This window comes from Nyctibius grandis, chromosome 30 (genome assembly GCF_013368605.1).
Source record: "Nyctibius grandis isolate bNycGra1 chromosome 30, bNycGra1.pri, whole genome shotgun sequence".
NCBI classification, from domain to species: Eukaryota; Metazoa; Chordata; class Aves; order Nyctibiiformes; family Nyctibiidae; genus Nyctibius; species Nyctibius grandis.
Window position 1 is genome coordinate 1,628,611 of NC_090687.1, and position 25,472 is coordinate 1,654,082.

General features: G+C 55.7%; 1 protein-coding gene and 1 long non-coding RNA gene across 11 annotated transcripts in view; both read right to left on the reverse strand.

Moving 5' to 3' along the window:
• CAPN15 (calpain 15) overlaps window positions 1–20,264 on the reverse strand; it is a 62,958-nt gene extending 42,694 nt beyond the window's left edge. For 2 of the 10 annotated variants that reach the window (XM_068420171.1, XM_068420179.1), the window contains exons 1-5: window positions 19,907–20,012; window positions 12,605–12,992; window positions 12,360–12,513; window positions 7,942–8,087; window positions 2,058–2,377 (exon numbers count right to left, since the gene is read on the reverse strand). In XM_068420171.1, the coding sequence (XP_068276272.1) occupies window positions 2,058–2,233 (176 nt within the window). In that variant the 5' untranslated portion in view covers window positions 2,234–2,377; window positions 7,942–8,087; window positions 12,360–12,513; window positions 12,605–12,992; window positions 19,907–20,012. The other 8 variants (XM_068420172.1, XM_068420173.1, XM_068420174.1 and 5 more) reach the window with 8 other exon arrangements.
• LOC137674646 (uncharacterized) lies at window positions 463–2,051 on the reverse strand. The gene is made up of 2 exons (XR_011049842.1): window positions 1,356–2,051; window positions 463–742 (listed from the first exon to the last, which is right to left on the reverse strand). It is a non-coding gene; the product is annotated as an uncharacterized lncRNA (long non-coding RNA).
• Window positions 20,265–25,472: the final 5,208 nt, after the last annotated feature.

Below are 25,472 nucleotides of genomic sequence, written 5' to 3' on the forward strand. Positions count from 1 at the left end.
GACTCCAGGGACGAGGACATTCAGAGGCAGGGCCACCTACCCTGACTTGTTCTATTGACTGACTTCATTTTTTTAAAGAATATATTTATCTGTTCCTCTCTGGAAACCAATCACCCGCCGCTTCTTCACCCTGTTGTCTCACCCGTCTCACCATGGGAACCACAGGTCCTTTGATGCCCGCCAGCCTGCCTGATCTCAGCAGGTCTTTTGAACCCACTTCCATAATCATCGCCTAAAGCGGGTTCTTCCCACGCGATTCACTGCTCAGTGAATCACGGCCAGTGATTTTCCTGTCTCCAGGAACCACGCAGCACTTAGCTGGGATGAGTTCTCTTCTCCCTTTAGCAGGGGAAATACATAATTATCAGCTAAACCACTCCTGTCCTAACAGGACACCGGCTTTATCTGCACCGAGACCGGCAGTTCCTGTTCTTGCCCCAACATCCGCTCCACCACGAAGGCTGGTTGTTCAGGAAATTTATTTCCACGTGTCAAGACTTCACTTGGTTTCTCAAGCTCCTCCAAGCTACAGACTTTGAATCACGAGCAGTCCCAGCTGGCACACATGAGGCTGCAGAGCCACCACCTTTTCAGCGCCCGGTGCCAGCGTTGCACTGGAAGCTCCTAAATCTCAGCGCTGGCTGTGCACGGGCATGCCGGCGTGGTCATTTGTGAGCCATCGACACCTCCCCCAGCTCTTCAAGGAAACAGGGGGAAAGGCAGCACTCTGGAAGGAATAATCCTGCAGGAAGGACCCAGCTCTGGTCGCAGGGTCCCTCTAAACTAGAGGGGACAAACCTACACAGCACAGATCACCCACCAGAACTGTGGGCCAGCCACAACGGTCAGTACACACAGCATAACTGCATAAAACACCCTTTTTGAAGGCCTTTTGGGCATTGTTAGGAACTCAAGTCCATGATTGAGAGCAAAGACAACAGCTAATTGGTTTCACACCGTTACCAGCTCAACAAGAAAACCCAAGACAGGGCTACGAAGGAGCAAAGCACGACGTCGCCTGCCTCGGAGTCTGCACCGGCCACCGTGAAGCAGACTCGCTGGGACTTGCAGCAGCAGAAAGGCAAGAAAACGAGGACCACACGACAGATACTACATGACTATCACAGCAAACGCCTCCAGTGGAAAGCCACAACAGCTCGGGGATGCTCAGAAGCAAGCAGCTATTCCTAAAAGACCAGCGGCTCCAAACAGACTCAAGCAAGTACAAACACCAACCAGGCTGGAATCTACACAAAGCAGGCGCTGGGCAAAGGCTCAGGTATTAATAGCACAAAACACGGCAGCCTCTGTAGCCAAGCCCCCAGGCAGAGGATTTTTAGATGCTTCTGACATACCTCTCAACCTGTCAGAGGCTGAATGCAGGACACCAGCCCTCCAACGTGAAGAAAAACTCCTCACTGCAAGTGGCTGACGGGGAAGGGGCAGAGGCAATGACTCAGAGACACATTTGAGGTGCTGATTTTATCGAGGAGGGATAGAAATTGAGGGTTGGAAACACTGAGCTCTTTTTCAGAGCGATTCTGGTTTGGTGTGTTTCGTTCCCCTGGATCTGGTATCCAAAAATGTTTCACTGCTTTTGCATGAGAATAGCTTCTCTTGCTCTTTTGATTTCAGAAACTCTTGCTGCTTATCGCCACCCAACCTGGAATCACAGTCCTCTATCTGCGACACTGACGGTGTGGTTGGGAGGTCAGGACGAAGAGGAGCCACAAGAACATGGCAAACTCATTAAAGGAGCTGAGGTCCCATTCCCAGGCAGCCACCTTCACCATGTAGGTGAGTGAGGAAGAGCTGGGATGAGTCCTGCAGTCTGTTCTGCAGGAGGCATCAGCAGCCCTGTGAAAAGGACGTGGCTTGGCATCACTGAAACTGGTGGAAATTCGGCTCTAGCTGTCACGAGGAATTGAACTGAGCCTCTCAATGAAAGGGTTAGGAAACACCCGATAGGATGCAAAGCAACTTATCTCCCATATGCACCACCCCGGATTCAAGCTGAGAGGTAAGCAGGTAAGCAGGCTCCTTCCCCTCCTCCTTACCTTCGCACCCGGTGCTGTAAATGCTGGTGCTGCCGCGTTATAAGGGCACTTTCCCAAACGGGGCCACCGTGACTACTCCTATACCAGCTCACGGCCGGGTGCCCCGGGTAGGGCGCGCCAGCGAAGCCGTGGTCCGACTCAGTCTCTGCGGCCAGCGATGAGGCAGAGCTCCCCATGGTTCCCCCCTACCCAGGCCACGCTGAGATTTATCCTAGGTTAGGTCCAAGCCAGTGGCACAGGTAGTTCGGGTGGAACAGGCGAGGTGCTGCGGCATGGGCTGCTGTAAAGTTCCCAACACACTGGAGAAAGGAAGGTCGGTTCTGATCAGGAGTTGAAAAAAATAAAACAAAAGAGAAAGGGGGGAAAAAAAGGGAAAGAAAAAGAGAGAAAGATAAGGTATGATTTAAGCAACAACCCTTCATTTTCAGAAGCCCATTAATGCACACCCTGAGCAGGATCCCCAGCCCAGCACTCACTGGGATGGGATGGGCTGTTTCACTGATTCCAGTTTTTACTGCCTGGAGATGGGGAGTACGAGGGCTCTGGAAGAGGCTCTCCCCAGTTAAGCACCAGGAATTCCCAGGCACGGGGAAAGCAGCCCGACTAGCAGAGGAAAGCACACCAGAGCCCAGCAGAAAGCCCTTGCCACCACGGTAAAGCAGCAGAACAGGGGACAAGCAAGTCTCAGAGCCCAAACCAGCAGCCCTCGGGAATCACACGCACAAAAAGGTTATCCAGAAAGCTCCAGGCTGTGACCAGCACACCGGGTTTTCAGTTACCTCAGCTACAAGGAGTACAATTTGATGGCTTGTAGGCAGTGGGGAGATCTTCTTTTTCTTGTATGTAAAATAAAATCTTCCTTTTTCTCTTCCCCACTAATGCCCCAGTAAGGCTGAAAACAGGCTGGGTATCTGCACAGGTATGTTTTCATGCAGTGCAATGAAATACTTTCAGCTGACACCAGCTTTTAGCTGATACTGAGCAGCCCCCTACCCACAGAAGCAGGTTTGGGGCTTTGACTGTTGCTCCTTCGCTTCCTCTTGCTTTCCTACTTCTTAGAATTTATTCTTGGAGCATCCTCACAGTCAAACCACAGAAACGTTTTGTTTCCGCTTGTATTCAAGTTTAAACGTACATGTCTCTCCTTAAAGGAAAAAGGCATGGCAATCAGATTTCTGTGTGTCAAGAAGGAATGGATCAAGGGAATATTTAACAGAGCAAAAAAGCAGAAACGAGGAAGAAGAAAAAATTAGCACAGCTGAGCTTATTCAATTACCCACCAGGATTTATAGATGAATGAACTGTAGAGAGACCTTTGCGAAGACACTACTTTGTGCAGTAAAAAGGCTGAAACAGACACTCTTAAAATACAGTTTTTCAATCCCAGTATTGCTCTAAGGGATGAAGAAAGGCCTTGATAGATAACAGACTCTCGAGTGCAGCAGCCCAAGGAGCAGGTGCAGTTTTGCTACGAGCTTAATACCGGACCGTGCCTGCATTAGGCCATTAGCTGGAGAACATTAACCGCTCTGTCGTGGTCTTTTCTCTGTAACCTGCAACGCCTGGACTAACAAAACTGAAAAAAAAAAAAAGCCCGAGAATATAATTTTCTCTACCTCGATTTCCTCGGTTTAATTGGGCTCCCCAACTGCTGTGCATCGGCCGACACATCTCCGCTACCTGCCTAACAGCAAGACTTCACTGATTTCTGCAGATCCAGCCAAAATGGATCCCTGGCGCTTCCCCTCTTATTTCCTGCTATTCAAGCAGTTAATTTGTAATGAATCTGATTTTCTGGCTAAATGAAAGCCATGTGATGTGAGGGGAAGAGTATTTCCAAGTATCGCCAGCTCGAGTCTAACTGGAGACGTCGGTTGTCCCACACCTACGGCATCCCTGCGGCTCCCCCATCCCCAGCGTACACGTGCCCCAGCAGCCGTGGGCGATGCAACTAAGAGACCTGCTAGAAGAACAAACTCTCGTCTCTCACCTCAAGACTTGGATTCTACCACGATAAAGTAAATAAATAAAGGCAAGATAGAGTAGAAACGCAGCCCCGTACCGTTCGCTGCAGGCTGAGCTAAACAGAAGGCAGGATGCTCAGTCAGTTAAGAGGCTTTTTTCCCTCCTCGAGCAGAGCTGAGCTGCCAAATAAAGCAATCCCACAGGCTGGCTGGAGACCACTTCCTCAGCTGACTCTCAAGCTGGAAAAGCTGAACCCTTTTCTTCCTCCTCCTCCACACAGCAACGCCGGTTTTAGCTCACCACAACAGGCGAGAGACATGCCTGCTGCCCGCATCACTGCCGGCTCCCGACGCGCTCCTCGTGCCTCGGCCCGTCCTCTGCCAGGTCTGCACCGGGGAGCCCGAGCAGGCAGCTCAACGCGGACGCTCTGCGGGGAGAGGAGAGGTTGGGAGCCTTGCTTTAAAGCGGTGCGGTAAAACCCCACGGTGGGTGGAGCTGGGGAAGAGGAAGGGATCTATAAATAGGTGGAGGATAAAGTAGCTAAGTCGGAGGGATCTCCGAGAGTGTCAGGTCTGAGTGGGCTGCTTGCCTGCGAGCGCGGCGTGAAATCGGATTTCTCCAGGCAAAGCAGTAAATCCTTTCCTTCAGGGTCACCCCTCACGCCAGGTGAGAGCAGCCCACGAACAATATTTAGGGGGGGAACGTTGGCCCAAGGAGGGGAGGAACCTGTTTGAAAACAGGAGGAGTGGCAGCGTTACAACTCCATGCAGAGCATGTACGCGCTCGCCACGCGGAGCAGAAACCGCCTTTGGCCAACACTGAGCAAACGAGGAGCCCGCAAGAAGTAAAGGTGAGAACGGAAACTACACTCTAGCAAGGGAGGGGGTCATTTAAAGAAGCCTACAAAGAAGAAAGCCTCTCTGGAAGCACTCAGCCTTGTTTTTGAGGAAGGGAGATGCTCTGCAGGCACCTCGCCCGTGCTGAACGGGGAGGCTTGAGCCGCGGAAGGGGAGCGAACTGCCAAGAGCTCCTCTGCCTTGGCACGCGGGAGCAGGATTTTCCTCCTAATTAATCTCACCTACCTAATCGGGAGAGGAAGCAACAATATGACCAGATTGAAGTGTCTTGAGAAGGGTGGATCTCATTCATGGAAATTAACAGTTAAGCACCTTAGCAAGATGCTGAGTTTGGATTTTGGGGTTTTTGCACCTTGCAGCTGTGATAATTACCAGGTTTCAACTGACGCTGTTTAACTGCTTCCAAAATAAAATCAGATTTGATCCTTCCACCTCCGAGCCGCTCGCACCCACTTACCCTGATCTGTTTGCATGTGAGGCAGACCCTTCCTCAAACTGCCCCATCAGCACCCTGAGCAGCAGGCACTCACAGCAAGCTGAGGACGGCAAAGCTTTCCCATGGAGGTTCCTCCTGCTGCCGGGACAGCAGAGCCGTTGCCTGGATGCTCCAGATAAACCCTATTCCTCAGCACCAGTCCTGACCCTTTGGGCCCCAGCTCTGCTGTCATACCACCCACAGCAGAGCTGGCAGGAAGGGTGGAGAGCTTGGTTTGCCCAACCCCCTTTCCTTCCCTCTGGCTCCAAAGTAGGTTTTGGCTCTGAAGAGAGCAAAAAAAAGAAAAAGAAAAAGGGAACTAGCCCACGTGTTTCAGTGTATCTAGGAAGTGGCAGGATCAACCTTTCCTAGATCCTCCTAGGATCAGCCCCAAGCTCTTCCCTTTGGCTCGCAGCAGGAAGAAGAGACAGAGGTCCCTGGAGCTGCTCCAGCCTGCTGAGGAAACCAGTGAGGCAGACCGACCCCGGCTGGTCCCATGTGCAGGAGCCTCCTCCTTGTGATGGGATATCCCCCACCCTCCTTTTCTTAATTAATTTATTCGTCCATGCAACACCAGCCAGCTCAGCTCCTGCCTGAGCTTTCCAACCTCTCTTGGTTCTCTGCCTCCCAGACTCAGGGACAAGACTTTTTCACTTCATTAATTCCTCCACTCCCCCAACCTATAAATAAAATCACCTCTGAGCTACTCCCTTGCTCCGGGAATGAAAACACAGCCACACTCGACAGCTCTTGTCTGAGGTGCCGGGCCAGCAGCACGCCCAGGAGAAGGCACACCACGTACCTGGGGGAAAAACATCCCTCAAAGTTGTGCCCAGAAGAAGCCACAGAGCAGGAGGCTTAATTCTAGGATTGAAGCTGCAAGTACCAGCCCTTCTCTTCCCTCTGCTGTGTGAGTCAGCCCCCAGGCAGGGGAGTTAAGGCAGGCTGGGACCTGGTACTACCCTCAACAGCAAAGGAGGAGCTCTCTACTCTCACTCACGTGCAACCTGCTCCTTGCAGGGAGAAATAAGGGTTCCTGAAGAGCTTTGAATGTCCAAGTCCCCACACACAGCGCCGGCAGGAGCAGCCTCCTCTCTGGGGACTGCAGGACGTAACTCCCACACCCTCAACACGAAGGAGTTCAGGGGCAGAGGAGTGAAGCTAGAGGAGCTGGGGGTGGCTTGGAGCATCAAGCTGGAGGAGACCATGAAGACATGGCCCTCTACCAACCTCACCACCATGCACAGGAGGAGATCTCCCCACCTACCACTGCAGTAGGGACACGCTCACGGGGCCCTGGGTAAGCAGGGAACGGGGCGCAGGGATGGGTAAGGTACGCAGCACAAGACCTGCCAGCGTAGGGTTATAAAGTCACAGAGGAGACCAGGCACAGGCTAACTGAAGAAGGGTGCAGAGTGGAGACCTGACGGTGTGTCATGCCAACCAAGCAAGGAAAAGAAGCTCAAGCATTGTGTGCACAGCAGGTGGTACACAGCTGGGCTCCCAGCCCCACGCGGCAGGGTGGCAGAACCAGAGGACGTGCAAAGCCACGTACCGCCACCAAGCAGAGCATGACTTGTATCCACCAGGCTGAGATGCCTCTGATAAAAGAAGTAACCCCAGGGGAGGAAGGGTGAACAATCTCCCTTTTTCCACAAGACAGGGGGGAAAGAGCAGACAGACAAGCAACAAGACATCCACCTCAGACAGATGCAGAACAGACTGAAGTCCAAGATGCTGAACACCGACCCAACCAGAGCTCTACGGCTCAAGTGCAGCAAGAGCAAACCAGAACACTCCGTGCTGAGCAGGTGTCTTGCACAAAGCTGGTGTCTTAGTGACAAGAAAAAGTTTTGCTGCTCTTTCTTCCTGTCCTCACCTGCCAAGCCAGCACTCCAAGGCAGCCCGCGTGCTGCAGTCTTGGCAGGCAATTAAGGTGTCAGCAAGTTCCAGCTCCTTGCAGAGCTTCTGGCAGGGAGGGGTGGGAAGGTACCTCCAAGGACAGACTGAGGCATAGGTATAACAGGAAGGACGGGCCGGTGGTTGGCACACTCAGCTGGGACGTGGGCGGCTTTTTCAGCCCTCGTGCTCTACAACAGAGCTTCCCGTGTGACTCGGGGCATAGTCGTGTGACTCAGAGAGCACTGCCCTACCTCCCAGGGCCACGAAGTCTTCAGGTTCGCAAGCACTGCAAATGGGAGGAGAGGGAAATGGAGAGCAGGGTAAAACTGACCCACCCAAATGTTGTTATGGGGCAGCAGGGCTGAGAGAAGAGAGGCGAGTCAGATGGTTTTCCCTTAGAGGAAATCTAGGGGACTGGAAGCTGTAAATTAGCTATTTTCCAAATCGTGGTGAGAAACAAAATTGGTGTGCTACTTGGAGAGATATCATTACATGAAATTAGCTGCCTGGAAACAGATTTCCAGATGGGCTATTAATGAGGTAACAAGATAATTTAACCTGGAGTCCTAGACCAGCACAGAACAGGACCTCACGCTTCATGCTACGCTTTAGCAAAGTCCAAAACAGCAGCACATCCTTCTGGCCACGGACATCAACATGCAAAGGCAAGCTTGAGGATCTTTACCTTCTTCCAGCTGCCTTGAAACTGGTTCTGGCCCAACTTTAACCCAGAAGAAACTCACGCACAGCAGCTGAGTTGGGCTGAGCTGCATTTAATACCCAGCACTGACTCTTCATAAGTATGCAGGCAGGGGAAGAGATGTTCAAAGCCTGAAGTGAAAGATGGACAAGGAAAAGTAGATTCATCGTAGAGTCAGCTCAGCCACAAAACCAGCGTCAAAGTCTGAAAAGAGTTTCCTCTTCTCCCTGGCACAGGATGCTGTAAATCCAGTGAGCTACTGGAAATCTATCGTGGTCACTTTGAGAGAGGGGATTACACAAGTATGAAAGGGCAATCAGCATCTCAATTACAAGCTACAGGGAGAAAGAGAGGGAGAAGCAGGGACAGGAAGGTTTCTTCAAAATAAGGGTTAACTTCAAACCCATCTCCATTGACAACCAAAGAGCAGGAAGGTCCTTTTCTGAATCAGCATGAAAATGGCAACAAAGAAGAAGGGTTCGAATGTACACACATTAAAAAAAAAAAAAACCCACAACTAAATCTCTAAAACCCTGGTGCTCTATTAAGTCAATTAACATGGCTTCAACGCGCAATGAGCCGCTCGCATCCCCCAGTTCATCGGCCAATTGTGGCTGGTTCGAGCGCAGGGTTAACAGAAGCGTGTGCGGGCTGGCACGGTTTGTCTCATTAGCAACATCGAGGTAATGCCACAGAAAGACAGACAAGGGGAAGAAACAAAACGAGACAAGCCACAGCATCCAATCTTGGGAAGCTTTAACCAGCAGATTTCATTTCCAGCTCTTTTCCTCTCTGTATTTACAATCCTTGGAGCAGAGTTCTGTCATCCTCCTCAGCCCACAGACTGCCCCAGCTACAAAACATGCCAGGCTGAAAAATCACCTCGGCAGACTGCCTGCTGAGACCAGTTGCCTTATAAAAATGGGAAGCTTTTAGTTGCCTGCTACCAATATGCTACAGATTTAATGGGAAGCAGCATAAGCGGGGACGCTTCGCAGGGAGATCACACACACACAGGACTCTTGCCAGGAAAAACGCATCTTGAGTAACACATGTGCTCTTAGTTTCCTCTTTTTTTCAGCAAGGTTTAACTACGCTCTGGGTTACCCAGCAGCAATAAACCATTTTTTCCCCCCCTTTCTCACTTAGAGCAGAGTGTTGATTGGTAAACAGCAGATCTTCCTGTCTGGGGCTGTGCCAGCCTGTGCAGAACAGAACTGTTGTTATTGCACATTCACAGCTAGAGATAAACATGAATAAGAGCCACGAGTAAGAGCCAGGCACTGGCTCTTCAATACATTGCTTTATTGAGTTCACCTTCATTCGACTGTTTCAGACGACGTCTCTCCCTCCTGCAGGGGCAAGATGGCAAAAGTAGCAAGGACAAACATTAAAAAACAGACGACAGAAGTGACAACAGCGCAAAAAGTGCTCTTCTGTACTCGCTAACATTCAGTAACCGTGCAGCTCAGAACTCCACCTGCGCTTAAAACACTCAAAAGCACAACACGGACATAAACAGGCCCAGCAAAACTAACCCAAAAAGAAGCAATGGAAAAACAAAGTAGCTTTCAACACATTTCTCTGGACAAATCTGCATCGGGAGCCTCAACTGGTGCAGGACATAAAGGTTAGAGTGAACCAGGGAAGGAAAAAAATTTGCAAGTCATCTCTCATCTGCAAGATGACACTCTGCAATGGCACAAGTACAATAAACCAGCCCAGGAAAACTGGATACTGGAAGCCAGAGGAGGGTTCCTAACCTTTCAAAGAGCAGATCTCTGGACCAGCTGCTCCAGAAGCACTGGGGGAAAAAAGCACAGAGTTAGTTCCAACAATTAGCTCCTGGACAAGTTCATGACCTGCACAAATGACTGTCTTCAGCAGTAGGGAACTGGGCTTGATGACCCGTGGAGTTCCTCCCAACCACTCAGCAAGCTGAATTCGTAGAGGGCCACAGGTGCCCAGGCATAGCACAAACACGAGGTCATACCCAAAAGGACATCAGGGATTGTATCTTCAAATCATGCTAAGCCGACAGATAAGCAGATGAAGAGCTGGCCACTGCAGAAGGGAGGGGAAGAGAGTTGCGGCACGAACTGGAGTCTCACAGCCAGTGAGAACGCAGGGCACGCGCTTGGAAAGCAAAGTCTCCGAGGCGGGAGGTGGAGGAGTTGTCCCCTGAGCCCACTGTCCCCAGATGCTCCAGCCACAGCTTTAATTCCGACACAGATTAGACAGACAGTAAACATGTAACTCATCCAAGCCACATCCAGCTGCACCCCTTGCTAGAGGCAGCTCCCAGTCTTCACTGCACTGCCCTGTCCAGAGCCACACGGGCTCTTCACACAAGGGCAGCAGTACCTGGGTGTCTCCTTCTGCCATTTTTATGCAATTTGGCCTTTCCTGGCTTTAATCAGGCACCATGTTCCAATTTCCAATCAACTGGCCTAGACTGAAACCACCACATCTCTGACTGTGCCTCAGGCAAGCGCAGAGGTAGGGGATGAGCCTGACAGACAACAGTGGCACTTGGCATTTCCATCACAACCAGGAGATAAAAGCATAAGAATCGCTGAGAGCTGCACGAGAGAGGCTGTCGCCTTCCCCACGAGCACAGGGGAGGTGGGACAGGGCGAGTGAAACCCAGGGGGGGCAAGAAGTTCCTCTTCTAGCACAGCTCCGTGTGATAACCCAATGGAGAAGCATCACATTCCTGCTCACCCCTCTCCACCTCCCGATTACGCCTGTACGCTGTCCTGGGCCATCCTGAAAAACACGTGAATCCTTCTGCGCGCTGACGTCGTAGCCACGCCGTTACCTCTGTTAGGAAATGATACGGTAATTGAAATTATATGACTGGAGTCACACCTGGTACAACTGCTGTGACAGAGATGTAAGTGTCTGACACCACCACAGTGCTCCCCTTTCCTCACCAGAGTAGCTACGCTGGCTTACTGTCTCCGTCACAAGCGGCTCCTCTTCAGCTACACCAACAGAGCTGAAACTGTAGGATGTGTTCAATTACACGACGCCTTAAGCAATATTTGCCCAGGAGAGCAGTTATTTGAACAAATATAACGGTCACATGAGGAAACTGCTGTACTTGGAGATGAGAAGGCTGAAACATAATGCAGATGCTTTGAGGAAGAAGCTGCCTTGCTACAGCAAAGCCGGCCCTAACGGGCCATCAAACGTACAGTGATGGCGCCTGCCTCTTAACCAAGAGCAGCTGCTGCGTCCTGAGCCCATGGTAACCCAAAGAGGCAGATGGAGAGGAGATCACATTACAGGAGTCACTCTCAGACGCCTTACAAGGCATAGCCAGCTGCCACAGCCTCACGTGGGGCTACAGACCCCAACCTTCCCTCCACCGGGCTCTGCCTGCTAAAGCACCTTGGCAAGGTGAGGCAATGGGAACAAGGGCTTTGCACACCAGCAGTAGCATTCACAAGACACCCCAAGGCTGCATCAAAACTGATCCAAGAGCAGGAACGTTATTTCATCCCTCCCACAGGTGAGAACGAGCCATTGTGCAAACCTCAGCCAACACCTGCCTGGTAACAGTCACCACTCAGAGACCAGAGTGCTCATGGCCTGGCCTCATTGACCCCAAACCGTAAGAGATTCCTGCAGACCTTCTCTTGAGGCTGGGCACCAAAGTCACACGGAGACTCCAGCTAGCCCATAAGCATCCAGGCAGACCAGATCAGCCAACACACAGCATGTCAGTGTCCATTCCATTAATCCAAAGGCCTGGCCTGGGATAAGGCCACATCAGCCTTGCTCATTCAAACACAAGGACAACACCACCAGACGCTCTCATGCAGTGGACACCACAAGCGTACCCTGAAGGTACAAGCTCAGACTGGCTTCCTCCCACCCCGTCCTGTCTCTGCAGAGCAGGCTCTGAATCGCCAGGCTAAAAGCAGCCCAGCCACATAAGGTACAACACCATCATCTTTCTGTCCCAGTCCTGGGCTGGGAACTGCCACGGCCCTTTGGTTATCGCAGGCAAAGCAATGCAGAGTTTCTTAGATTAGTATTTCCCTGCCCTTGCACTGCCTCAAACACAACCTGGGACAGTCATGCAGTTTCCACGGCTTAAGATCACGAGGTCCTGGAAGACCTCACATTTTCTCTTCCACTCTTAGTTTCTTCTTCACAAGAAAACCAGAGAACACCAGTATCTCCACCCGTAAGAGCACGTGGCCTTCACACAGACAGCAAGCAGAGGGAACACTCAAAGAAGGAATCAAAACACGGAAGAAAGACAAAAACGAGAGGCGTGGGCGACAAGAAGCGGGGTAACGGTGCTTACAAACCGGAGGAGAAAAGCTCTTTTTCCTCTCAGCCTCTCCCAGCCCAGCACAGAGCCAAGCGCAGCCAGAAGAGCCTCTCACCCAACACGGTTTCTGCTCGGCAGGTCCGATGCCCAGCTGGTGTGAGGTCAGCCTGGCGTCCCCGGAACCTGCTGGAGGAGCATGCTAGATGGTCTCTGCACGGAGCCGCCGGCAGCACACCGAGCCTGCTACAAGGAGCGGCCGCTGCACCAAGCTGGTGAACAGAGAAGAAAGAAAGGCCTGTAAGAACAAACGGCTGCTGAGACTCCGGGCTGATCGGCACCGCACCAGCACACGCAACCAACCTCCCATTTCTGGTCACTCAGCATCCACTCGAGCCACAGCTCTCAGAAGGCTCCGGGCTTCCCGCAGCATGCGGCTGGCGAGGGGCTGGAGCTCGGTCCCGCCCGGAGACAGGAACTGGTTTGCTTTTGGGTCGACGGCGATTCTTCCCTCGTGGTTTCAGCACCTTCGGCGGTGACTTTACAGTGCTGTTCCCACCACGGGCCTCACTCTCTCCGAGGGCGGCTGCTGCTCAGCATTCTGGCACGAGCTGTCGTCGTACCAGGTATGGCTGCACCTCCGAGCACGGCAGTGATAAGGATTCTGGACAGCTCTCGATAATTAGCAACAGGGCAGGATCTCCCGAGGGGCCTGGATGCGAACGCAGGGACGTCTGGAGGAGCACACTGCCTGCATGTTCAAATACAGAAACAGATGTTAATTACTGCACACAGCCAGGACATCGTTAGCAGTTACATCGCCTGGAAATTCAAAAGTACAAATTCCTCTGATTATGCCACACGTGCCCATCCCACCCCCAGAAGGCACGACGCCGCCTGAACGCTCGCCTCAGCAAACCTCCCTCCCCCAAGACATTTCCCTTTCCCTTTCATATTCTCTGCTCTCAGAACAACCTGTTTTCATGAAATTTGTACTTTATGAAAGCGCTGTCTCCTTTGGGACGGGCTTTTATCAGATGGAGGCAACAAGAACCTCCATCCACCCTCACTTGCTCTGTTTTAGATTGGGGAGGGAGCAAAAAAGCAAATAAGGATTCAGCCCGAGCCTGAGCGCGCTGAGCCTCTTCGGGAGCCTGGCACAAGCACGCGAGAGCGACAGACCCAGTTCTGCCCCCGCCGCCTTGCCCACTCCCCCCACAGCCACGCCAACAGGGCAGGAGGATGCCCCTGGGGTGGGTTATGGTGAATTCATGAGTTTTTCTCTTCCAGCGCTCCACAGCACTGAGATTTCCAGGCAGCGGGGAAAAGACGGCCTGTGGTGAGCACCGGGACACGTGCTGCTGATGGAATTAAACCAGCAAGTGGAGAACGTTACGGAGCGGGCAAGAGACACCGCTGAGGGACCAGTAAAAAGTAAATAAGGGACTGATTAAGGTGCAAAAGGACCACCCTGATCCTTGTAGGCCAAGGGGCCGTATGGCACTGGTTACACAGGGAGCTCCTGGCGCACAGAACCGCCGAGGCACTTGGGCAGCCGAGCCGCTCCCTGGGGAGGCTTGAGACTTACGAGAGCTAAAGAGAGAGCGAGATGAACACCCGAGTACCTCACAAATGTCTACATCTTATGAGGAGCGGCTGAGGGACCTGGGGGTGTTTAGCCTGGAGAAAAGGAGGCTGAGGGGAGACCTTCTCGCTCCCTACAACTGCCTGAAAGGAGGGTGTAGCGAGGTGGGGGTCGGTCTCTTCTCCCAGGTCACAAGTGATAGAACAAGAGGAAACAGCCTCGAGTTGCACCAGGGGAGGTTTAGATTGGAGATCAGGGACAATTTCTTCACCCAAAGGGCTGTCAAGTGCTGGAACAGGCTGCCCAGGGCAGTGTTGGAGTCACCATCCCTGGGGGGATTTAAAAGCCGTGTAGATGTGGTGCTGAGGGACATGGGTTAGTGGTGGCCTTGGCAGTGCTGGGTTAACAGTTGGACTCGATGCTCTTAAAGGCCCTTTCCAACCCCAACGATCCTGTGATTCTGTGATCAGTCTACGTGACACCAAGTCATCTCTCTAGCAGGAGATGTGCTCACATACACATGGGCTCGGAAGAGAAACCGCTTAACACCGAGCAGCTTAAAATAAAACCTTTTGGCTGCGCTGAAACTCCAAGGCCCACCCAAGCTCTGCCTGCCCGCCTGTCTCGCAGGCAGGTGAGAGATACGGGCAGGCTGGAGAGCAAGACTGTGACCATGTCAGTGCTCCAGCCCCTCTGGAGAGCAGAGCTGCCATGGAGCAGGAGGACACAGCCCAGCACGCAAGGACCCTCGTGCCGTGCTCCCACTTCCACGGACCAGCACAAATACTGGGGAGTTCACTTGTTGCTCCCAAAGACTCCGCTTCTCTGCAAACCTTTTTGTTACAGGAGCAGGAGGAGGTTCTGCTGTCAGAGGAACACAACACAAGGCCTGGGATATCCTCAGTAGACCAAACTCATCTGGGCTGGTGCTGGGAACAAGACGCCAAAGGGGAAACTTCGGTGCCGTGGGCAGTGCCATGTTAGAGATGCAGCTGGGTGGTGTCACCAGAGGGGGACGACAGCTCTTTGTAGGGTCTCAGTCTCTATTTCACCGAAGTGAATGTGTATGGATAACCTGCAGCTTTGGCAAGGGCTGCTCATCCCCGGATGGGGGTGAGACTTCAAGAAAGGTGTTGAGGTGTTGGAGCGAGTGCAGAGGAGGGCGACCAAGCTGGGGAAGGGTCTGGAGGGTCTGAGCTACGAGGAACGGCTGAGGGAGCTGGGGGTGTTTAGCCTGGAGAAGAGGAGGCTCAGAGGTGACCTTAGTGCAGTCTACAACTACCTGAAGGGAGGTTGTAGCGCAGTGGGAGTCGGCCTCTTCTCCCAGGCAACCAGCGATAGGACAAGAGGACACAGCCTCAAGCTTGGCCAGGGGAGGGTCAGGTTGGACATTAGGAAGCATTTCTTCTCAGCAAGGGTCATTAGCCATTGGCAGGGGCTGCCCAGGGAGGTGGTGGAGTCACCATCTCTGGAGGGGTTTAAGAAAAGCCTGGACATGGCACTTAGTGCCATGGTCTAGTTGCCATGGTGGTGTCAGGGCAACGGTTGGACTCGATGATCCCGGAGGGCTCTTCCAACCTGATTGATCCTGTGATTCTGAGACGCCGGCTTGGCCTCCCGGACCCAGGGCGATCGCCGCCCTCCTCCAGCGCTGACGCTGTTCAGGCCCGCAGCACTGCCAGCGCCCGGCTCGCCACGCAAGGGGCTGCGCTGCAGGAACAGAAAAGCTCTTTCTTCTTCTCTGAGCACACGCTGGAGTTTACACCGCTGGCAGAGCGCAGAGGCGTGCGCTCGGAGAGGAACGGAGACACGGCCCCAGCGCTGTTTTTAACGTACAAGCCTAAAGACTCCACTTCAGTTTTTAGAAATCAAACTTAATCATCTCAAGCTGGCAAAAATAGCCCCACGTTCCCTCAAGTTATTTTCTTTTCAACCAAGGCAGGGGACAGCACAATAGGAAATCTCAGCAGTTATGTACTCAACCTCCAGAAACCCTAAGGGCCAATTCTAGCAACCCCCCGGCAGCTTTCCAATCCTCCCTGATCTATTCGCCAGAGTTCGACTGAAAAAAGCCCGCTGCCCCCGAGCCATCCAGCAAACTCCACGTCCCGCTAATTACATCAATATAATTGTATTCTCTTGGCTGTCAAACGGCGGCCGCCTGAACAGGACGCCGCTCTGCAATGTAAATGCAGGAAAACAATTGCTCTTTCTGCTGGTGACACATTTCTTTGGATCTTATTTCCTTTCCAGGGCTCCCCCTTCTCCCTTCTGCTCAGGCACCAGGGCAGCAGCAATTTTTTTTTCCAGAGCAAGAGGAAATGGCACACAAAACCCCTCCTTATCTCTTAAGCGACCAAACTCACGCACATTTTGGAAGCATCCCCAGCATTTCCTATCAGCCAACCTGAGAGCTGCCAACACACGGGGAAGGGAGCTGTGAAGGCAAGAGTTAAATGTTTCTTGTGCGCAGGCAACAGCCCTTCTGCCTCCCTTGACTTCCTCAGCTGCCATTGCTAAACGCAAGGCAAGCGGCCACACTCCAAACAGCCACGAGAGCACGACAGAAATTCGGTCGTAGCCTGCTCCTGCCTGCCCAGCTCGGTGGCGGTGCCCTGCAAAGGGCTGCGATGCTCAGGCAGGGTCCCAGAGCCACCAGCACGGCTGAGGCAAACGCAGGCAGATCCAGGAGGCTCCCGGGGAGGAGGCAGCCGGCACGACTCGCTCTGAAGAGTGGGATTATGATGGAAAACGAGGAGGAAGGCACTGACTCACCTGTCCCACCCGCGTAAGCAGCTCTCGCCAGGCTGCACCGTGTTCTCAGAGCCCCACAGGGCTGTTCTCAGAGCCCCAGGTTCCAGCAAATGGGCTGTTCAAAAGTTTCCTCCCAGCACTGGGCACCAGGAGAGAGCTGTCTCGGCAGGACACCGGGCTCCAACACACGCTCTCCGAATCAGCCTCCTCTCTCCCTGCCCCTGGGTCTCACCACAGGCAGCCCCAGCCCTTCTCTCCAGCCTCCCCCTGCTTCACAAAGACCCTCGCCTGAGAAACGCCCCAGGATCCGTTCCTTCCCAGACCCCTCTGCTCACAGAAAGCGTCAGAACAAACAAAAGCCTGGCTTCGACGAAGCACGAAGATGGGAGGAATAAAGCATTTCTCCCACTCGCATCTCACCTGAGAGCGGGTGACGTCCCCGCCGGCGGCGATCAGCACAGCCGTATCCCCGGGGACAGGCTGGGTCTCCCTCTAGGTCTCACGTGCAACCGCCGCTAACTTGGCAAACCCCCACAAAACCTCCGGGACGGATGAAAGCAGCGTATTTTCCACAAGATAAAGCCAACCGCGCTCAGCTGGCTGAGGCAACGCCAGGGCCCAGGGCCATCTCCCTCTGCAAAGCCAGCGGTATTCAGAGAGAAGATAAAGGGTGCCCTGTGGACAGGCAAGGAGAGCAGCAGGGTAATCAGCGCATCTCACGGGGTCAGTCAGTCCTTCTGCTACCACGAGACAGCTTCGAACCTGGGCAGGACGCCCGACCTTTTTTCTGTGCAACTTTAGCAGTTTTGGTTTGTTTTTCAATATTCATCCCGCTTCAAAAGACCTTACGCCTGGCCCACGCCTCGGGTTCCCTTACGCACAAGCCATCGGGCTCGAGGAAGCTGCTTTCTTTCCTGCCAAAGCAACACAGCTTAGCAAAGCCAGCAAGTCACACCAAACCTTCAAAGGCCTCTCCAGCCCTCCAACCCCACCCGGGGAAGGGAGCAATGTTGGGTCTTGCCTTCTGCCTTCAACTGGTAAAGCCTTGGACACAAACAGAAGCTGATGCAACTTTAAACTAGTTCATATCCCCACGTACATAAAGTCATGGTAATTTGAATCATGCCTCTCTGACACACGTTATGCTGCTGCAGCTCGTTCCTCAGGCAGAGCTCAGTCCTGGTTCACTCGCAGGCACAAGCACGTCGGTTTGGTGGCAGCGGGTCTCAAGAAATGGCTACGCAAAAACCACCGGCAGACTCGCAGCGTCGCAGGAGGCCGGGCTGCCTCCGGGCCGCCCTCCCAGCACAGGTCTGCTTCAGTTAGAATCACAGAATTGTTAGGTTGGAAAAGACCTAAAAGATCATCAAGGCCAACCATCGACCCAATGCCACCATGCCCACTAAACCATGTCCTGAAGCACCATATCTAGATGTTTTTTGAACACCTCCAGGGATGGTGACTCCACCACCTCCCTGGGCAGCCTGTTCCAGTGCCTAATGACTCTTTCAGTGAAGAAATTCTTCATAAGATCCAGCCTGAACCTCCCCTGGTGTAACTTGAGGCCATCTCCTCTCATCCTGTCACTTGTTACCCAGGAGAAAAGACCGACCCCCACCTCCCTACACCCCCCTTTCAGGCAGTTGTAGAGAGCGAGAAGGTCTCCCCTCAGCCTCCTTTTCTCCAGACTAAACACCCCCAGGTCCCTCAGCCGCTCCTCATCACACTTGTGCTCCAGACCCTTCACCAGCTCCGTTGCCCTTCTTTGGACTCGCTCCAGCACCTCAATGTCCTTCTTGTAGCGAGGAGGCAGGATTCGAGGTGGGGCCTCACCAGTGCTGAGTACGGGGGGACACGGCAGCTTGCACAGAGCACAGCCCCGAAGCACAAGTCCCTGTGAGCCCCAGGTGACAACGTGCAAGGTATGGCAAGATCTCTGGGCTCAGATCATCAAGGGCTCCTGTCAGGGACCTGCAGCCCATCTCCACCAGCCAGCAGCTGTGATCTGCACCGCTCATCTCCACCTCGGCTCCCTCTAAACACACCTCCTGGTCTCCGTTACCTCCTGCCCGACCCGCAGCAGCGCACTGCCGTCCACGCACGAGCACCCCAGGCCACGTACAGCGAGTGCTTCTCCGATAACCTTCTGTCTGACCATGACAAACCACCCACCCGCATCCCGGGCCCGAAGGCCTGCGGAGCGCTGCGCACCAGCCGAGATGTCGATCTGAAAAAACGCTTGAGGAAACAGCATGGCATTGCAAACACAACGTACACGTTATTCGATCTCCCCCAACATTTCACCAGACGATCACCCCAAAACATTTGTTTCTTGGTGCTTGGGAGGGAAGGGATGTACCCCAGAAGCTGGCGCAGGGAGGGGAGGAGAGCTGCTCGGAAAATGGAGAGCCTAGCCAGTGTACAGAGCCCTTTCCAGCCACTGCAACAGACTCGTGCATCCAGGATCTGGAGGCTGACACACAACTGCAGCTGAGCTGACACGCAGTAAAATCTGAGGGTCTTGATGAGGCATCGCGGCTCGAACAGCCTTAGGATGCGTCAAAGCCCCAAGCACAGGAGCCGGCCAACCGATGCGAAAGGGCAAACTCGCGACTGCTTTACAACTCTGCCCAGAACCCGGCTCAGCCCCCAGCAGACGGGCTTCCGAACCAGAGGTCAGATGCAGACGTGATGGATGGGCGTCCCTGGCTCTCCCGGGGGCTCTGCCGTGGTCACGCAGCGGTGCCGTGCCCGGTAACCACCATAAGCCAGGCTCACCTGCCCGGGGGGACAACCGGGAGGGTCCATCTCCCGTAGCGAGACCGGGACACACGGGAAGGGCTCGGCGCAGGCGGGGAAGCCGTTGCAGCGCCGGGATTCACGAAGCCTCCCCCGGCTCCCCGCGGCTGCTCCACGGCTCCCAGGTCCGCTCAAAGCCCGGCGGGGCGTGCGGCGGGGCTGGGGGACGAGGTGGGCACCCGCAGGTCACCTCCCAGACCCCCGATAAGGCACCCCCACCGCCGCACCCCCCGAGGCGGGATCCCCGGCTTGCCCCGGCACCGGGACCCCGACACCGGCTCCCCCTCCCCGGTCTCCAGGCCCGGCTCCCGCCGCCCCCCCCCGGCCCCGCAGCTCGGGCCCACCGGCAACAGGTAGTGCGGGGCGGCCCGGGGGGAGGCCGGGGCCCAGCCGGAGGCTCCGGCCGGGACAGCACCAACCCGGCGGCGCTGGTGGGAGCCGCGGCCCGCGGGCGGGAGGCCCCGGGCGGCCCGTCCCCGCCTCCCCCGCGCTCCCGGAGGCCCCCGCCGCCCCCCGCCGCTGCTTACCTGGGGATGGAGGCGGCCGCGCTGCCGCTCGCGTCCCCTCCCGGCCCCGCACTTTCCCCCGGGGCAGAGTAACTTCCACCGCCGCCCGCCCGCCGCGGCGCCCGGCCGCCCCGCCGGCGCCTTCCTCCCGCTCCGCCGCCCGCCCGCCGCGGCGCCCGGCCGCCCCGCCGGCGCCTTCCTCCCGCTCCGCCGCCCGCCCGCCGCGGCGCCCGGCCGCCCCGCCGGCGCCTTCCTCCCGCTCCGCCGCCGGCCCGGCCTGCCCCGGAGTCCCCGAGCCCGCCCTTACGCCGCCTCCGTAGCGTAGCGCCTCATCGCGGTCTGCGGGCGCTACGACGCGGAAACGGCGTAGAGGCCGTCGTGAATAGCGCGGGGGGACTACAAGCCCCGAGGGGCGCGGCGCGGAGGAAGCGGAAGGCGGTGGCGGAGCGGGGTGCGCCGGAAGCGGTGGTTCGGGGCCGGGGGATCCCGCGGCGGGCGGGGGGCCGGCGGGAGCGGGGAGGGAGGCGGCGGGGGGCCGGCGGGAGCGGCGGGGCGAGGACTACAGCTCCCAGGGTGCTTTGCGGCCGCCGGGGAGAGCGCCGCCCCTGGCCGGGGGTCGGTACCGAGGGCGGCGCTTCCCCCGGGGGCTGCGGCGGGGCCGGGGAGGGCCCGGGCGGCCCTGAGCGGGCCCGGAGCCTCCGGTCACTGGGGGCCTCGGGTACGGCGGGCGGGGTGCACGGTCCTGAGCCTTCCGAGGGAGAACGCGTGTTCTCCTGGGGCTACGTGAGCCCCCGGGGAGCGGTGCCCGTGGCTCCCCGGGGAAGGCGCCAGCATGAGGTCACAGACTCACAGCCTGGTTTGGGTTGGAAGGGACCTTAAAGCCCATCTCGTTCCAACCCCCCTGCCACGGGCAGGGACACCTTCCACCACACCAGGCTGCTCCAAGCCCCATCCAACCTGGCCTTGAACACTGCCAGGGAGGGGGCAGCCACAGCTTCTCTGGGCAACCTGGGCCAGGGTCTCACCACCCTCACAGCAAAGAATTTCTTCCCAATATCTCATCTCAATCTCCCCTCTTTCAGTTTAAAACCGTTCCCCCTCGTCCTGTCACTCCACGCCCTTGTAAAAAGTCCCTCTCCCGCTTTCCTGTAGCCCCTTCAGGCACAGGAAGGTGCTAGAAGGTCTCCCCGGAGCCTTCTCTTCCCCAGGCTGAACAGCCCCAGCTCTCTCAGCCTGTCTCCAGAGCAGAGGACAGGAGATGGAGGATTAGGGCTCGGGCGTTCCTGGCACAGAGATCAGGAGCCCGGGGCTGAGCAAAGCCAGGCTTCCCGGCCTTCCCCCTGCACAGCCAGCCCAGCCGCCTTGGCAGGAGCCGCCGAACCCTGGTAATTACAGCTCTTAATGAGCTGGCGGCACATGAAGCGAACCCAAAACCGGCACGGAGTTGCCTCAGCCCTCCCGGCGATGTGGATCGCAAGGAGCTGTGCCGGCAGGGAGGTGGAGAACGTGGGCGCGCGGCAGCAGGAGCCTCGGCGGCCCTCCCTAAAGCTCTGCCCCGGGAACCACAGCCCTGGGCGCTGCGACGCCAGCGCTTGAGCTGCTCCTGCGCTGCCAGGCAGGTACAGGTGGGACCTGCTCTTCCATCCGGCTTCAAATCGAAACCCCCCACTCTGAGTTCACAGACGTCCCACCCCTGCCAGACTCACCTGTCTGAGAAGCCCCTTCCAACCCTCCCACCCCACTGCGATGGGAAGGGGGAGCAGTTCACTGCCGAGGTCGGGGTGCAGGGGTGCTCCCCTCCTGGAGTCACAAGTGAAAACGGGGAGGGGGCTCGCAGACGTGAATCGGCCAAGCCGGTCCAGCACACACAGATGTGAAATAAATGGTCATCGTTCAGCAAAAGCAGCGTCGTTCACGCCACCGCGCTTGGAGGGGAGATTAATGGGTGCTGAATGAAAAAGGACGGCTGCTTAAATAGGGGAAATGTTATCTTCAGGCTGCTCGACCCTCCCCAAAGGGGACCTGAGGCCTTCTGTGCGGGCAGCTGAGGGGAGCAACACGTTTGGGAGACCCGTCCGTCTTCTGTAAAGACGATGCAGGGACCACAAGCCCAGTGGATAGCTGGAGGGTGCACGGGGAAGCTGCTTGGCCGAGTTCTTACAGCCAGTGCTGGAACCAGCAGCTTGTGCTTGAGGCACATCGGGCAAAGGAGAGGACGGGCTAGTGTGTTCAACCCCCTGAGGAGCTTCCAGTCGTTGTTTCCCCAAGACACCAAGCTTTTCACGAGCGCTTCCCTCCACCCTTACCTCCTGCTCTGCCTCCAGTTTAGCCCAGCTTGGGACTGGCAAGTGGCTCTTTTCTGGTACATGCCCTCAACCCTCTCCTTTGCAGCCTGAGGAGCCAGGAGGTCCTGATGGCTCTCCAAAGGGCCGGACAGAGTCACGGCCCAGAGCACACGGTCCCTCACTGATGTGGGAGGAGGTCCTCCTCCATCTGTCCTGGAGCTGTTGTAATGGGAGGCTTTTTGCAACAAGACGGGTGCAAAGAAATGTAACTCAACTAAACATATAATAAATATATGTATGTGTTTCTATCGCTGATCAGAGTGATATTTTTTTAGCTAGCAGAGTTCTCAAAAGGTTACGTAGAAGATGTACCCCTGCGTGTGCGTATGTGTATGGTGTACGGGTGTGTGTAATGCAGAGGACATTTAAGGGAACGATATCACAGAATCACAGAATCAATCAGGTTGGAAGAGCCCTCTGGGATCATCGAGTCCAACCATTGCCCTGACACCACCCTGTCAACTAGACCAGGGCACTACGAAGACTTTGGATTTCATTGTCAAGACAATGCATCACCCACGCTCAGCACAAGAGGGAAGTAAGACTCAAAGACTCAAAGTGAAGAGCCACACTGTATTTGTAGAGGCACACTCAGCGCAGGGGTCCAGCATGCTGCCTGCAGCGTGGTGTCTTGCAGCGGGTGGGTGTTCCTCCTGCTCGCTGAGTGCCACGTGCCGTCTTTATCAGTGGGACAGGCGAGGTGGGGACGAACGCTCCTGCTGGAACTGCGCCGCGACGTCCTCCATGTCCTGCATTGCCTTTTTTTGGTGGGGTTGTGACAGTCAAACCCCTCCCTGACTGAGAGACAGAGAACCATCCCTTCTACTCAGGGAGTGTTATCTGCTCCAAAACACCCAGGTGACCCCAGGGTCCCACCCCGGGGCCCCACCCCGGGGCCCCACAAGCTGACCCACACCAGTCCTTGAGCCTCGGGACTGAGTCTGTGGCCTAGAACAGCCACCTGGACCCCACACCCTAGGGACGTGGGGGATCGGGGTGGCTGTAGGGGTATCCATGGGACTCTGGGGGTACTATGAATTCCCTGTAGTCCTGGGGGGCCTCTCACTAGAAGAAGAGAGGTGTCAGGGCTTCCGTGGGGGAATCTGGGAGCACTGGGGGTGTGGACGGGGGTGTGGGGGTGTCACAGTCCCCAGCTCCTCACAAGCCCTGCAGAATTGCACAGTGGGATCTTGGGGCACCCCAGCCAGTCCCTCCGTAGTGGGGTGGGGGTGTCAGAGGACCGAAGGGACATGGGGCACTCACCCGTGGGGCGGTGGGCTTGGTGTTATCCTTGGGGCACAGCGTGGGTAGGCGGGGGCCAGAGGAAGCCTCCCTGTCCGCGGCGTCCTCGGTGTTGGCCAGGCTGAGCCGCAGCAGGTTGGTGCAGCCAAAGGTTCGCTTCAGGCTGCAGCAGTTTGGGGGCAGAGCGATCCTGGGGACCTCCACGCTGGGGGGACTGACGCGCCGTGGGGCAGAGGTAGTGACAGGGACCTCCATGGCCACGGGGCAGCGACCCCCATGGCTACGGGAAGGAAGCACAGGTCTCAGCCCCTCTGCAGCCCCCACAAGCCCTCTACTAGCCCCATTGCCACTGAGAACTCCCCATAGTCCCCCATCAGGTCCCCCAGTCTCCCCCTTGACTACCTCCCCTGGTGCCCCCCAACAGCCCCCGCTGACTCTCTAGCCCCCCCAGGGACCCTTGAGCTTCGCCAGTGCCCCCCTCCAGAGGCTCCCAGTGACAACCTGCAGGATCCCACTGCCCCCTCATGGCCCCTCCGCTTTGTTCCCCAGTTGCCATCCCACCCTGTGTTGCCTTTTACCTGAGGAAGGAGACAGCCACAGGCCTGGCGAGGGCCCGGGGTGGTACCCGGGCACAGCAAGGGGCCTGGGGGCTGAACATGGGTGCCTGATGGGGGGCCCATAGCCTACCTGATCTCCTTCGACTGCAGGAGGGTTTTGACCCCTGCGCCGGCCATGGCCCTGTTGGTGCGAGTCCCTGCCCGGGAGGTTCTGAGGGGTCTGCCTGGCTGCCCCCAGGCACAGCAAGGGGCTCCTGCCTCTCACCGTGACCTCACAAACACTGGCCATACTGGTCACGCGTGGTTCTATGAGGTCATCAGGGGCTTCTGTCCCAGTCCCTTCCCTTCGGTACCTCAGGTTACCCTTTGGGTTGCTGGTTTCACCACTTCTATCCCCAAAGTAGCCACCAAAGTACTTAGAATCATAGAATCTCTCCAGTTGGAAGGGATCCATAAGGATCATCGACTCCAACTGCCAGCTCATCAAGAGGCCAGTGTTCCCCAGTATGATGTGCCCCAGGTATGTGGGGCCAGCAAGGGAAGGAAGACTCCTAACTCAGGAAGGGCTGGGGACGGAGAAGGAAGGGCTAAAGAATAAAGAATTTTTGGCAGCAGAGCCACTTCAGCTACCCCCTCTTGGCAGAGAGTGGAATGATGTAGGTGGAAGCTTGATTTTCACTGGAAGTCTCTGTCAGAACTGGGTGGTAGGAAAGGGCTCGCTAGGCTGGAAGAGGCCAGTCACCGTGTGTGTGTGTGTGCAGGAGCTCGCCGTGACGCCCCTCCTTTGAGCAGACCATCCCCAGGGACCTACAGTAACAGGACCTCTCCTGTTACTGACTGTAAGGCCCACCTTGTCCTGCTGCCAGATCTCAGAATCACAGAATCACAGAATGTCAGGGATTGGAAGGGACCTCGAAAGATCATCTAGTCCAATCCCCTGCCGGAGCAGGATTGCCTAGACCATATCACACAGGAACGCGTCCAGGCGGGTTTTGAATGTCTCCAGAGAAGGAGACTCCACACCCTCTCTGGGCAGCCTGTTCCAGCATTCAGTCACCCTCACCATAAAGAAGTTTTTCCTCATATTTATGTGGAACCTCCTGTGTTCCAGCTTGCACCCATTGCCCCTTGTCCTGTCAATGGATGTCACTGAGAAGAGCCTGGCTCCATCCTCATGACACTTGCCCTTTACATATTTATAAACATTAATGAGGTCACCCCTCAGTCTCCTCTTCTCCAAGCTAAAGAGACCCAGCTCCCTCAGCCTCTCCTCATAAGGGAGATGTTCCACTCCCTATCTCGTCAGGTCAGAGAAAAAAAAAGTTGAGGAAGGGGGGTCGGAGACCACCAGGACTTAGCAATAATGTTCCCTGAAGGCAAAAGAAACTCCCGCGTGAGTAGTGACTGGGATCAGATTGGACTAAGGAGAAAGTAAATGACAGA